This window comes from Macaca mulatta, chromosome 3, assembly GCF_049350105.2.
Source record: "Macaca mulatta isolate MMU2019108-1 chromosome 3, T2T-MMU8v2.0, whole genome shotgun sequence".
In the NCBI taxonomy this organism is placed as follows: Eukaryota; Metazoa; Chordata; class Mammalia; order Primates; family Cercopithecidae; genus Macaca; species Macaca mulatta.
Genome location: NC_133408.1, coordinates 128,287,938 through 128,303,617, shown reverse-complemented (window position 1 = coordinate 128,303,617; position 15,680 = coordinate 128,287,938). Strand labels below are relative to the sequence as shown.

The following is a 15,680-nucleotide window of genomic DNA, read 5'->3' as shown; positions in this document are numbered from 1 at the left end:
CTGCACAAGCTCTCTCTTTGCCGGCCACCATCCATAGAAGACGTGACTTGCTCCTCCTTGCTGTCCTCCATGATTGTGAGGCCTCCCCAGCCACGTGGAACTGTAAGTCCATTAAACCTCTTTTTCTTCCCAGTCTTGGGTATGTATTTATCAGCAGCCTGAAACCTGACTAATACAGGGGTGTTCCCAGAAGACAACACCAGATCACTTGGAGTTGGCACACACACATGCATACCTCTGTACCTTTATACACACTCTCTTCTTTCTGGAGTGTCCTTCTCCTACTCATTTGCTTGACAAGCCCCTGGTCACTTTTGAACTCTCAGTTTTAAGGCTTCATTTTCTTCAAGCCGTCCCTTCGCCTCTTTTCCTAGGCCCCCGCTGCACTCATCACACCCCTCATTGAGCAGCCTTGTCATGCTGACTTTCTGTTTCACATGCTTGTCTCTTTGTCTCTCTTTCCAGACTGAGCAACTCTAAGGCAGACACTTTTTAAAAAAATCTTTTATCTTCTACACATAGGAAAGGGGTGGTCATGTTGTCATCACTAGTACATTTCTGTTTATTACATGGATGGGAAAGCATAATTAATGGTTGAACACCACCAGTGAAAAGCGTGGGCCCCTTCCACCTCTGATTTCCAGCCACCCATTCCCCTTTCCAGAGACCACTGCTGTTACTAGTTTGTTTGTTTGGTTTTTAGGGATACCCTTGACCTACTCTAGAAGTTGTCTACATACAGAAAATGAATATTTGATTCAAGTGTGCAATTGGCATTTTTTAAGATTTCCATGCCGAAATTTGCTCTTTGGTCATTTCCATCTATCCTTGGCCACTCTTATAATCTCCTCTTACTTGCATCTTTCCCCTTCCCCTTAATGTACTCCATCCTTTCAACCTCTACTTCTTCTATCACTATATCCTCCTCTTAAAAAATTTCCTTCTTGGCCGGGTGCGGTGGCTCACACCTGTAGTCCTAGGACTTTGGGAGGCTGAGGCAGTTGGATCACTTGAGCCCAGGAGTATAAGCCTGGGCAACACAGTGGTACCCCATCTCTACAAAAAATAAAAAATTTAGTAGGATAGGGTGGAGTGTGCCTGTCATCCCAGCTACTTGAGAGGCTGAGATGGGAGGATCACTTGAGCCTGGGAGATTGAGGCTGCAGTGAGCCATGGTCACACCAGTGCTCACCAACCTGGACGACAGAATGAAATCCTATCTCGAAAAATAAAACAATTCCTTCTCACCATCACCCATGAGGCCACTGGATCCTGAAACCTTTCTCCTCGCCTTCCACCTGCCCTGTCTGCAGCACATTCATTGTGCTGTCGGAGGCAGTGCAAGCTCCAGGTGGTTCCTCTGCGTTTCCACCTGATCATCGTATTTCCGGGTGGAGAGTGCACAGTCAGGATCAGAATTAGGAAGTTCTGCTTTCTCTCTCTGGCTCTTCTGGGAACTTCATACCATCTGTTCCAGAGCAGGGTGTATAATATTGCAGCTGAGTTCTGCTGAGCCACTTCACAGGTTTCTTTTAGGGCTTCTCACTAAGGAGCCAGAAAAAAATCTTCCAGATCCAAAAGTAGTACAGCTGTGAAGCAATCATTATTTTAGAGATGTTATATGTGTGGACTTTCGGAGTTGCAGCTTAAAAATCATCAGTTCTGGATAGTAGAAAGAATGTTTAAAATGTGTTTAAAAAGCGGGCATTTGGCATGTGGTTTAAGATGGGATGACAGTCACACTCCGCCCTATCCTAAGGGACTGGTTGTTCTCCAGTCCCTCAGAATCCACAGCTGAGTCCGTTTAAAATCCTCATCGCCACTGTAGTCGTGCCCCTAAGATGTAAAGCCTTGAAGTGGGAATCTGGTGCTTTCCATATCACTTCATTAGGACACACTTCTGTGAGCCAGTTTTATTTGTGTCCCAGAGGCCAGAATTCCTCTGTGCTGTAGTCTCCGTTAGAGACCTCTCGGTCCCCTTGACCCAGGAAGAACCGTTAGCAGGTCTTGTTCTACTTAAATCACAGGTGTTCAGGAAAAGCCCATGGACTCCTGTTTAGCAGCCCCGAGGCCTGTGCAAAAGCAAAGACTAGAAAGTGAGATAATTTGTGGAATTAGTGATAGTTTAGAAAGATAAGTAAATATTTCTAACAAACACTAGTTTGTCAGAGTTACTCTGAGCTCTAGAAGTTTAGAATTTGCTTTTCTCCTGTTATTTGGAGTAGGTATTTTCACAGAGAGGCCCTCTTTTTCTCAGTATCTTCTCTGCTCAACAGAGGCTGACATAACGGGCAGAACCTTGGCCACACCTGCCAGGGCAGAGGCACACCTGGAGGAGTGAGTGTGGGGCCATCATTACCTCTTAGTTCCTCAGGGTCGGGGGTGTAGACCTCCACTGATAAGATGAGCTTGTCCTTTTTTTTTTTTTTTTTTTTAAACAGATGTTAAATAGTCTAATAAGAAATCACAGAAAAGACTTCTAGCAACTGTATATTTCTGAACAGTGGGACGTGAGACCATTTTGTAGCTTGCATTTTGGCATTTGCTATTTGTTACCATATGTGTGCTGAGGAGTGCCAAATGTTTTTCTCCCTCTGAAATTCCTCTCCCAAGATCCAGACGTGTATTTCCAGCTGCCCAATCTTGACCTGCAGGCGTTTCTAACATTTAATAGATCCAGAACGAAACCCTTTGCTCTCAGCCCCCAAACTTGCTTCATCTCTGGCATTCTTGATTTCAGCTAATAACTTCTTCCCTGTATGAGTGGATTTTAAACAGCAGAATATATATTTTACATCATGATTCACTATGTATACACACAAAGATGTAACTTGAACAGAAGTTTCATAAAACAATATGTATCTTTACATTTATGTTGCCCTCTGATATCTTCTCTTGAATTCCATCTTTTGAAAAGTGCCAATGTCAACTCCCTTGATGAATTTACAATCCCCCAACCAGTCATATGACCTGCAATTTGCAAAAACCTTAAACAGAGATAAAATGCAGTCTCCTTGAATTCAGCATCTGGCTTCTGCTTCCCATCCTGTAGCGCAACCTGCAGTCTAGCCACAGTGTTATCCAGACACACCATTCATTCACTCAGTCAGTCAACATTTACTGGGTGCATATCTGGTGCCAGGCACATGGTACACTAAGTATCCAGAGATCAACATTGTCGTCTCCACTCTGAGGACCACAATGCGGAGACAGGTGAGTAATCTAGCAATTACCAGGTAATGGCGAGGTTCTAAATAGAAGTTTGTATAAAGCACTCAGACATCACAAACAGGCAGCATATAACTTGGACCAGAGAGTCCAGAAGGTCTTTCAGGAAAAAGTGACCCTTGAACTGAAGCTACAAATAGAGGTAGGAGTTCAGCTGGCAGGATTAGGGCAGGGCGTTAGGGAAGAGTAATCCACTATGAGAAGACACAGGGGCTGAGCATTCTGTTAATTTGGAGAGCTGAAAGTGTTCTGACATAAGCCTCTCCTTATAACCATACACTCTACTGTCACTCCCACCCTTTCTTTACTTGGCAAACCGTGACTCAGTGTTCCCTCTCCCACTAAACCACCCTCTCCCAGTAGCCTTTCTCCCTGCCCCCAGGAAGACTCAAGCCTCCCTTCTTTAGGCTCTGACCTCACTCTCCCATACCATCAGCTCTGTTATGTTGAAGGCCATTCATCACCACCCCGGTTCATCTGCATCACTAGACCAGGGGCACCTCAAGGCAGAGTCCACGTTCTTACATCTTCTGTGAGGAGTACAATAAGTGTTAGCCGAATAAAGAGCTGAACCAATAAAGGAAACAGGAGATGGACAAACCACAGACACAAGTTTAGGGTAAATCTGCTTAAATGGATATGTAGAAGACTTTTCGGTGTATCATAGATGGAAAGGGGCTTCAAGTGTCATGAACCTGCTTATTTACAGAGCTGGGGACCACATTTTAAGTGTTGGTGGCACCTCAGGTGCAATTTTCATTTTCTTTGTGTTTCATTTGCAAAAGATTATTTTTGACTTTTAGAAAATACTCTTTTTCTTCTAACTTAAATATGTCTTGTTAATGGAACTTGTTAGTGAATTAATAGGAATGAAAATCTGGCATCAGAGACCACACATACTCTCCCTTAGCGCACAGGTAGCCAGTCGTTGCTAATCATACATTAAACCCAAACTGTTTTTTCCAAAATGGATTTTACAGGAAGCAAAATTAATTTTTAATTATTCTTTTCCTTTGCCCACCTTCTGCCCACTTTGCATTTTCTGTGTAAATGGTTCAGGGTTGTAAGCAGGACAGTTTGAGGTCTGGAATCTCAATAGTTAAACCTGTAATTGAAAAAGAAAAGTCTAATGTATTTGTTTCTTTCCTGGAAATTTTTATAATATGACCATAATATTTCATAATCACTTTGAAACAGAACACTGGATATGGATGACGATAATGCCTATAAAAAAGTTTTGCAAACGCAAGCATTGTCAAAACAGAGGCAGCCAGGAAAACAATTGTACTTTATTAGGAGCAAGAGAACAGGGCTCAGATTCTGGCTGGACTTTTCATTGTTTATAAAACTTCCATAGGGTCTAATTTTGCATGTGACAGATTGGCTGTGTTCAAGTTATGATTTTGAGCTGACATTTTCTCCCTTTTGTTGCTAAAGTTTAGTACTGTTGGACTCCTTTGTCCTTGATGCAAATTTTAGTGAGAACAAAGTGGAGCATTTCCAGATTAGCTGTATGTGCTGCCTGCAAACTTGATTGTCTCCTCTTGAAATAATGGTTGGGATTATTGAAAAGAAAGGGAGAAATGCCTTTTGCAGAGACACTGTTATCATAAGCGTTTATGTCAGAGACAATGCTTTTGTCTCTTTTATCGTGTTACAACTCTTCCAGCTCTCTTGCCTGCCTCCTTCCCCCTCATCATCCAGCCCATCAATAACGTGACCTAGTTTGTGTAGATCTGTCTATTGATGTTAGTATTAATTAGTGCATGAAAAAGTAACCAAGTATGAGTCTTAAAAGAATTTTTATTTTCTCATTTGCTGATGGTGGATTCATGTTTCAGCCAGGAGCATAAATACATGTATTTAATCCTGATTCACTAGAGTAGGAAGCAGGGAGTTTGGCACTTACTGTGTACGTGCCACTCTTTGACATCACTGCCATGTCACCCACTAGTAAATAAATGCATGAACAATTTGAGCCCTGTATTACCATTTGGCCTAGTAGTGCCTACAAATCCTCAGATAAAGTGAATATGCTTCATTTCTTCTGTTGACAAAGAGTCAAACTGTAAAATATTTGAAGAGATTTATTCTGAGCCAAATATGAGTGACCAATGGCCCATGACACAGCCCTCAGGAGATCTTGAGAACATGTGCCCAAGGTTGTCAGGCTACACTGGGTTTTATACATTTTAGTGAGACATACGACATCAATCAGTACATGTAAGATGTATATTGGTTCAGTCCAGAAAGGCAGGACAACTGGACGTGGGAGCTTCCAGGTCACAGGTGAATTCAAGGATTTTCTGATTGACAATTGGTTCAGAGAGTTATTACCTAAAGACTGGAATCAATAGAAAGGAATGTCTGGGTTACCAAAAGGGGTTACCAAAAGGGTGGAGGCCAAGGCTTTATCATGCAGATGAAGCCTCCAGGTAGCAGGCTTCAGAGACAATAGAGTGTAAATGTTTCTTATAGGACTTACAGAGTCTGTCCTATCAGTCTTAAGGCCTGTGTTGATGTTTCTGCCGGTCAGCTGTGCCTGAATTCCAAAAAGGAGACAGGTATAATGAGGCTCCTGTGTTATGCTCCCCTTCATCATGGCCTGAACTAGTTTTTCAGGTTAACTTTAGAATACCTTTGGCTGAGAGGAGGGGTCCATTCGGATGGTTGAGGGGCTTATAATTTTATTTTTGGTTTACACCTCTCATAATATCTAGTGGTCCTTTTCCTCCTCTGCTGGTTTCTAGCTTTATCTCTTGCCCTTTCTAACCTGTTGGTCTATCCATGTTTATCCAATATAGTTTGAATGACGCCATCTGGCATCATTCTTGGCAACATTATGATGCTCTGACTCCCTTGAACATAGAGTCCCTGTGGAAAAAGTGGGCAGTCTAAATTTTTCCACGTGGCTGGAGCCTCCCTGATCTGACTAGACCCAGTTTTCTGTGGGTTCTTTGAGTAATATCTAATACTGACATAGTGCTGACTGTGTGCTAGGTAGCATTCTCCTACCACATTGAGGTAGGTGCTGTCAACACCCTCCAGTTTACAGATGAGGAAATTCAAGCTCAGTGGGGTTATTTCTCAGCCCAAGCTTACATGGCTGGTAAATAGGGGAGCAAAGATTTGAACTCAAGGTGTCTTCAGAGCCTGGCCTCTTAACCCTGAATCTCCCCTTTCTAGGTGCTTAACCCTGAAACTCTGTTCTCAGTCAGTGATTTGCCATGATCATTGAGTATAAGAGCCATAGATCATGGAACAGAATATTCAAATGGAATGTGCCCAGTTACATGTGAGCTGGAATTGCCCATGAATTCCTTTCTCCAGATCAAACATTGTAGTGATAGAAAAGTAGATGGAGAAAGAAGGTAGACATACAGATAGAAAAAGGAAAACATGTGGGAAGAACAGTATTTTGGCAAAAGGAAACTGTAAATCACGTAATTACAAATTGTAACTGTAATGAGAGAATTTGAGCATTCTAAGCTGTCAACCCTGCCTTTTTGAAACATTATAATGCTCAGACAGAGGATGTGGGGTGGAAATGGCAGAATTGTTGGAACTGTTAAATGATGAGACTGGAGTGAAAGACAAAAGCTTATGAAGGAATCATGAGGGACACATACAAACTTCATTCGGCAGCATGAAAATGACAGCTTATTGTTTGTTTCATTAGCCTACTTATTAAGTTTGGACTTGATAAAATATAGCAGATTTAACTTGTCTTACCACATTCAGCTGTATTTGTTATAACACAGAGATTCATCTTGGGTGGCTCTTTAGCCGGGTTTGTTTTTACTGAAATAAAATCCCTGGCACACAATAATGGAAAAAAAAATACCAGAGTTTCATAATATGTAGTGTACTATTTTTCTACACTTGAGAATTTTGAGTGCTTTGGAAATAATAAGGCTGTTCCCCAATTTCCTGCTCTCCACTAGGTTCTTGGAACGCCAAATGAGGACACATGGCCTGGAGTTCATTCTTTACCACATTTTAAGCCAGGTATGTTTCGTTAATTACAGATGACTAGGTGCTTCCTATATGCAAAAGGTGAGTATATAAATGTTCCCGCTCAAGCAATATACCACCTTGAAAAATTTTGGTTACTTTTTCCATTGTGTACTTTATCTATTAATGGAATTTCCTTTTGTTTTCACAAATTATTTGTCTGATTTTCACCATATATACTTTATTTTATTTGACTGGTTGATTTTGCAGTAACCGTTAATTTCATCATCAGTTAGACTGGCATCCATGTCTACAAAAACAAAATTTAAATTGGGGTGCTGTAACTCATCTGTGTCACTTCTTGCAATAAGTGACCAGGAAAAGTATTGGATTGTAAAAAGGAAAAATCATATTTTTATTTCTTTACAAAACTAATAAATATATGGTCTATAATTTGAGTTTAAACATGTAAGATGTTCTGAATGTTCTATTGTACAGCATTCAATATGTTTTCATGTAAAATATTTAAACCTAAACACTGAAAAATCTGAAAGAAATGTGAACTTTTAAAATGAGTTGTCCTTTGTTTTCACCAGTAGGTGGCAGGCGTGAAACTTTGTTTTAATAATTACACTTAACAGACGAAAATCTCAAACATGGTCTAATTTTTATAAGAGAGGGGAAAGGTTTGGAATTGAAAATATAATAAAATCAGTGGAATGAATTATTGTAAAAATTATTCTCTTGGTGGTTGTGTTTTTTTTTTTTTTCTTTTCTCAGTTATAAAACATGGCTTACAAAATGCAGACCCACCATAAAATTACTGAAAGGGATTTTATAGAAGCTCTAATAGTCTATTATCCTATGAGGGAAAAGAGCTATGAATAATATCTATTAGAGGAGCCAAATATATTATTTTGCTTCTCTTCCCCTCTTTTGGGGAACCATCAGGAATAAATTATCAGTTCCAAAGAATGACTGAGTTGGGAAACTATTTTTACTCTTAATATTTTTCTTCTGAAAGTGTACAGTGTGTTCAGAATTATTTTATCTTCTTCAACTTCCCTGAAGACTCTCTGTACTTTTGCTGGAAATTCTAAATGAATTCTATGTTCTGAAAGACTATAGAAAACTAACAATTTTAAATGGACTGACTCTTTTTTTAAGCAACCAAGAGGCATCCTCTAACGGATCCACGTGTTCTTAATGGAGTGAAGAGCACAGTTCTTTATAGACGATCCAATTGTGGGCACTTCAAGAAGGTTAATTTCCCTGTGTTAGGACCTAAAATTTTAAATTGTAGGCAGATAAAACAAGAAAATTTGAAAAGATTTAAAATGAATAAAGTTACAGACAGAAAGGAGCAATTAAGATGAAATCATTTGGCCTGCCTAGTTTCTGGATTAGAAAACATGGAGTAATTTATGTGCTTTTGTGGGAATAGAATTTATCTTCATCAACAACATACAAAAGCATGTATTAGTTGTATTTTGGAAAGTACTAGGATGTGGTACCCATTAAGATAACAGATTGTGAACTTCAAGACACCAGGGACTGTTCATTGTACATATGTGGTGTTCAATAAATGTTTGTTGCACTTGATTGTATTGAATGTTAGAACAGACATTATGTATGTGACTCCTCTGGTGGGCATATACAAACTAGAATATTTATGTTTCAGTTATTAACATTAGGTGTAAGCCCCACAACAGACACATAACACATAGAAAGTAACAGGAAAACAGAAAAATAACATATGAAGATAGTGGAAAGCATGGGTGGTGATGAGCAAGAAGGTTATTCCAGGCAAAGCTCAGGGCTATGAACCATAGCACATAAGTATGATAAGCGTTTCCTGAGTTTGCTTGAAAGGAGTCAAGAGGAGACAAAACAACAGACTGAGTCAAAGGAAGCAAATCTCCGAGTCCTTCCCCAAGCAACACTTACCAGACCATCCAGGGGAGCCCCAGTCCCTGACCTCGTAGATCTCATAGTCCTGGAGAAGAAAATATACAATCCCAAATGAGGAAAATATCAGTGCTAGGGTCCGCCTGTCCCAACTCCACTCTCCAGCTCCTTGATCTACCCCAAAGAGTGCCCTAGAGAGTCTGGAAAAGATAATCTGAGACATAAGGACAAACTTTGTTTAATTTTCTAATACATAATAAATTTAAGCAATTTAAAATGTCAAGCAATAGGAAAAAGGAGCATAGTGCAGAGCCGCCTCCCCTCTGCCAACTTCCCTAGAACCACTGACCCCACTGCAGGCCCCCAGCGTATTCTTATGTTTCTTTCCTTTATGTAAATGTAAGAAATTAATATTAATTTTTACTTTTCTCATATTAAACACAATTCCTCATCTTGTTTTTCTCAGTAATGCATCTCATCGATCTTCTCATACCACTGCAAGGAGGAGACCAATGTAGTGTCCCTCTTGTCTCACAGAGCTGCATTGTTTTCTGGTGTATGGATTTAACCCATTCCCTAATTAGGGACAATTGGGTTGTTTCCATTGCTTTGCTATTACAAATATTAATGCACTGAGTAGCCTTGAGCCTATACATACACATACACATTGCACATATGCAAATATATCTGAAGGATAAATTAGGAGAAATAAGGTTAAAGAGCCAACAAGTATAGACAATTACGATTTCGACCACTTTCATCAAACTGTTGTCCAAAGGAGTAGTATCTGTTGTCTCTGTTGCCAGAATACAGGAGAATACTTCTTCCCACAGCTGCTTCTCCTCTCTATGCTATGTGACCAAACTTTTGGATTTTGCCAGTTAGATGACAAAAGGAATTTCAGTAAAATTTTAATTTGCATATGCCTTATGATGAGGTTGAGCATCTTTTGATATGTTTCAGGATCATTTCTATTTCCTTTTCTCTGAATTCTTTTTATCTTTTGGCCAATTTACAGTTGAGTTGTGTGGTTTTTAAAATCTATTTCTAGAAGTTCTTTGTATTTTATTTTATTATTTTATTATTTTATTTTTAGTGATGTTGCCCAGGTGGGAGTGCAGTGGTACGATTACAGCTCACTGCAGCCTCGACCTTCAAGTGATCCTCCCTGCTCAGCCTTTCAGGTAGCTGGGACTAACTATAGGTGCATGCCACTATGCCTGGCTAATTTTTTTTTTAATCTTTTGTAAAGATGAGGGTCTTGCTATGTTACCAGGAGTGGTCTCGAACTCCAGGCTCAAGCAATCCTCCCACCTCTGCCTCCCAAAGTGCTGGGATTACAGCATGAGCCACCATGCCTGGCTGAGTTCTTTATATTTAAGAGAAATCATCCCTTTGTCCATGAAAAAACTTTTGCTTCTTTAAAATTTGAAAAATGATCCTTTCTAATTTTTAAGCAATTTTGAAATAATCATTGTCTTATGTCTCTCATGTCTTCCTTGACTTGCCTAACTGAGTAAGTTTTGCCTTGAGAAAAAAGCCCATGGTGTTTTTAGAATAGTGGAGTTATGATTTAAAAAAAAAAATGGAGAGAGAGGAAGTCTTGTTATTTTGGCCAGGCCAGTCTTGAACTCTTGGTCTCAAGCAATTCTCCCACCTCAACCTCCTAAAGTGCTGGGATTACAGGTGTGAGCCACTGTGCCTGACCACAATTTTTTTAAAGACCAAATTTCTGTTATAGGTATATGTACAAATTCATATATGTGTATCTGTAAGAAAAACCAATTTGGGTTTTTAAGTGGATTACTTTATGGCTATGATCTAGGCCATGAATAAATCTTTTGGTTTTAACATATGCTAACCTAATTTCCTAGTAGTTGTTTTCTTAAATAACTTACTTTTTTAGTTAATGTCTACGAAATAAGTGAAATACACCTACTATTTCAGCAATATTTCCTGAGCACCACTTGTATGTCTAGGGACTGGAGATGTTGCATTGAACAAAATGCAAATGATCCTTATCGGGAGAGACATATAGTAAGTGAAATATATCATATATTGGGTGGTGATAAGTACTGTGGAGGAAAATAGAGCAAGAAACTGGTTCAGGAAGTTCTAGGAAGGGGGGTGATTTACAGTTTAAATAGGTTGATCAAGGAAGGCCTCCCTGAAAAGAAGACACTTGACTGAAGAATATGAGAGGCAGAGCCAAGATGATATTTGAGGGAAGAACTCTTCAGGCAGAGACAAAAGCAAGCACCAATGCCCTGAATGGGGAGGAGTGGAGGGCTGATAATGAAATCACAGATCACATAGGGCCTTGAGGGATACTCTGAGTCCTTTGCCATTGATCTGAGTGAGGTAGAAAGCTCTAGAAGATTTTGAACAAGGCAGCACAGGAGCTGGTTTATGTTTTAGTAAGACCACCCCATCTATTATACTGAGAATTGGGGGCCAGAGAAGAAGCAGGGGGGACCCCTTAGGTGGTTATAATGGGAATCCAGGGGAGATGCAATGAAATGTACTGTGAATAAAATGACCTTCCCTTTTCAACTCCTATGATTATCCCAGAACTCAATATGGTTTTCCCTTGGAAAAAAAATATATAACAAAAATGGAGAAATATTTTTAAAATAATTCCTGAAATAGTGAAAGAACAATTAGTTAAAAACTGAACTTTATTCTTTACTATATAACCTGTATATCTTCTTCTGTGCTTACACAAAACTTCTTAAACTCAGCATATTCCCATAGCAACCAGGCAACTATAACAGGTCCCAATGGTATTATATATTATAAAGTATGTGCGTGTTATATGCAATAAGGAGTCTGTGTAAGTCTCATTTGTGTTGCTATAAAGGAATACATGAGACTGGGTAATTTACAAAGAAAAGAGGTTTGGTTGGCTCCAGGATCTGCAGGCTGTGCAAGAAGCATGACACCTGCTTCTGGTGGGGGCCTCAAGAAACTTCCAATCATAGGAGAAGGTGAAGGGGAAGCATGCATGTCACATGGTAAGAGAGGGAGCAAAAGAGAAGAGAGGACTTCCCTAAAGTTAGTGTCAGAGGTGTAACTAGATCCCAGGTCTCCGTGGGTCTTAGTCGAGTGTGCTTTTGCTTTTGTTTTTGTTTTGCAGCCTCCGTTATGAAATAGAATTCTACTGAATGTGCATCACAATTTCTCATTGTCCTTCTAAAGAACAGTTTACTGACAATTAGACTATTTTAAAAAGCAGAAAAGTAGAGAAGATCTGATCTCTGTTTGGGAAAATATGTACACCAATACACATCAATATTACAATATTACACCAATACAAGACTCTTTTTAGCAACCAGATCTCTCATCTGAATTAATGGAACAAGAATTCACTCATTATCCTGTAGAAGACACTGAGTTATTCATGAGGGATCCGCCCCCATGACCCAAACACTTCCCTCCAACATTGGGGATCGCATTTCAACATGAGATTTGGAGGGGACAGACATCCAAACTATATCAGAGTCTGACCTTGGAAGCTGCTGTTTTTCTGTCATTTACTTCTATTTAAATTTCTCTTAAAAGAAATGGAAAATAGGCCTATTTCATTTTTGAACCCGATTACCTTCCTGTTTCTTTTCCCTTACCCTCAGGGTTCCGTGGTTAATGGTCTTTTAAAAGTAGGTCTCCTTGTCTACCCCTCCCTCTCTCATTCCAGAGTGTCTCCTTTTGTCACTGTGTTCAGGATGCTTGCTGTGGGAAAGTCTCGAGGTGAGAGGTTGTGCTGTGGTGCTCTCAGTACTTCAGTAATTCCATAACTTGGGGTGAGATTCATCACAGGCAAACCCCATGGTCTAACACAAAGTAAGAGTCCACTGTAAAAATAAGTCATACTCCTTTTCATGGGTTCATAGTTATTCGCTAACAGGAGGCTTTTGCATAAGGCTCTCTGCTATAAATTCCTTCTAGGATAATGAGAGGTTCCCCTGTGTGAGTCCCAGGATCACTTTCTCCTACCAGCTTTACCCCCTTTTTGTATCCCATAGACAGGTGGTGTGGTTCAGATGTCTCCGCTAAAGTGGCAGTGCCATTTTTGTTGTTGTTGTTGTAAGACAGACATCATTTTTAAAAGATGCATCTTGCATACATGTTTGAGGAGTTGTTTAAGCTTCATAGAATTGTGGTAACCCCAGATCAGGGCAGAATATGTGTAGACATTTGAGGTTCTCCAGACCGGTAGAATCAGAGTAATGGATGAAGAGTTCTGGCAAGGCTTTGTAATTTCCAGCTGTCAAGGAGTACCCCGGGGCTGCATGAGCTGAGAGTGCCAGTGGTGTTTGATTGTGCCTTAAGCAAAGTGAATGTTTGAGCCAGAGGAAGCCCCAGGGAGCATCTAGTCTGCCTTTCTTCTTGTGAGGTTAGGAACCTCAGGTCCAGAGATGCCAAAGAACTTCCCTAAAGTTAGTGTCAGAGGTGGAAGCAGATTCCAGGTCTCCCTGGGTCTCACTCCCTGAGTGTATTTGTGTTTTTGTTTTTGTTTTCCAGCTTTCATTATGAAATAGCATTCTACTGAATGTGTATTACAATTTCGCATTGCCCTTCTAAAGAGCAGTTTACTGACAATTAGACTATTTTAAAAAACAGAGAAGTAGAGAGGATCTGATCTCTGTATTTGGTAAAATATATACACAAAACCACCAATAACACTTGTATGAAATGGGTTAGCCCTGAAATAACATGTAGATTCCATGTATAAATGCTTCCAACAAAAGGGACATTCAAAAACTATTTAATGGCTGATTATTCAGGAGCTCAAAAAGGAAGGCACTGTGAAGTTCAGTGAGGAAAAAAATGCTGCTAGACCGGAAGCGATTAAAAGTAATGAAATTTAGAATAAAATAATTATATTTTCCAAAATCAAGCAAGAGAATAGAGCATTTCTAAAGTGGTTATATTATTTCTAAGGGAAAGTTATCCAATAGAAAAGGCTGTTTGATTCAGGAAACTTTGAAGAAAATGGACAGTCTCCCAACGAATGAAATAATGTAAAGAATTTGCCATTGGAGGCAATTGGGGAATGGTGATACTTTAAACACACTGTGCCGAAAACTAATTCTACAGACACGTTGACCTTAAAGGGAATATGTACATATGAACTTAGCTGTATCAAGGCTTTGTAATGAAGCAAAACAAACAAACAAACCAAAAAACAAACAAAAAAACTTCTCTTTAAGTCCTTCCTCTTCTCTGGCCTGACTGGGACCCCAAAACCAAACAGATCCACACGTTTTTGTTCCAGAGGGAGGAAGTAAATCATTTCAGAAATAGAATACTATGGTGATAACACCTTACATTTTATGCTATATTTTATTATTTGCAAAGCATTTTAATATATTATCTCATTTGATAGTTAGAATAACTGCATTATAATAATGCTTTTTTTCCTAATATTGTTATCCCATTTACAGATGAAGAAACTAGGAAATCGAGGCTCAGAGAGATAGTGTGACTTGCCTAGAGATCTCATCCCTCCAGGCTATAGCAGAGCCAAAACTCAAACCCAGGTCTTTCAACTCTAAGCCATTCTCAGTGATGCCTCCTCCTCTCTTTAAGAGAGCTTCGCTGCCCGTAGACCTAGACCTGTGAAGGAGAAATGTCAGGCTCTTCCCAACTCTGTCTTGTGGCATCTTGGAAAAGACCTCTGTCTTCCTGGACATTCCAGATCCACCCTCCACTTGCTGGGTATGGGCATATTCTTCCACCCTTTAAACCTATGCCTCCAATAAATCTTCAGCTCCAAAATGTCCTCTGCAGACGTTTAGTCTCAGATGTGTAGTCCTTAATACATAATGTCGGAACTGCCCACTTTCCTCATTTTCAGAAGTGAGGATGTTTGAACCCTTAGCCTTTACTGACATTCTTGGCTTTTCCTGAGTCTTTTAGAAGGTGATAGAAAAGCTGTGGATGCAGCAGAAATTGTTGTTGGGGTGGGATATTCCATGCAGGAAGACTAGAGGGGGGCGCCTCTTTGTGCCGTGATGTTGCCCTGCACAGACCACACCTGCAGTGAGGGGAGGCCTGTGAAGTGCTGAGATACCTTCCTTACTCTTCTAGAAGAATCATGTCCACTCCATCCAGCCTGCAGACTTCCTACTAAACTGTTTTTACATTCCCTTCAATATTTGTTATTTATACTCTACCTATTTTTAAGAAGATTTGAGCTAGCTGACATAATTGATATAAAAGTACTTTCAAACTGTAAGGGGCATGTAACTGCAAAATATTATTTTTTACTATTTATACCATGTCCTCTGCCTGCTATCTCCTTTCCCACTTACTCTTTACACTTTACCTCAGGAATTTTAAAATTTTTTTATGATTGATAGCAACTATAATGATTATGGGTTAGGTCTAGGCATATGGGCTGTAACTATGTGATGGTTATTAAAATGGACTTTAAAAATTATTATTTAAATATCTGGCTTTTATCTCAGGTTTTATTGCTAAAAGCCTTGTTGGTCTGCTTGACACAAGCCTTAGGGTATTTAGAGCTCTCTCCACTAACCATCAACTATCACCTTTGTGAACTTTGCTGTCCCTCCTCCCACAAATAA

General features: G+C 39.7%; 1 protein-coding gene across 6 annotated transcripts in view; it reads left to right on the top strand.

Moving 5' to 3' along the window:
- CDK14 (cyclin dependent kinase 14) overlaps positions 1-15,680 on the top strand; it is a 727,116-nt gene that overhangs the window by 560,726 nt on the left and 150,710 nt on the right. For all 6 annotated transcript variants that reach the window (XM_028846085.2, XM_077998072.1, XM_001102520.5 and 3 more), the window contains one exon: positions 7,173-7,236. In XM_028846085.2, the coding sequence (XP_028701918.1) occupies positions 7,173-7,236 (64 nt within the window). The remainder of the gene's footprint in view (positions 1-7,172; positions 7,237-15,680) is intronic.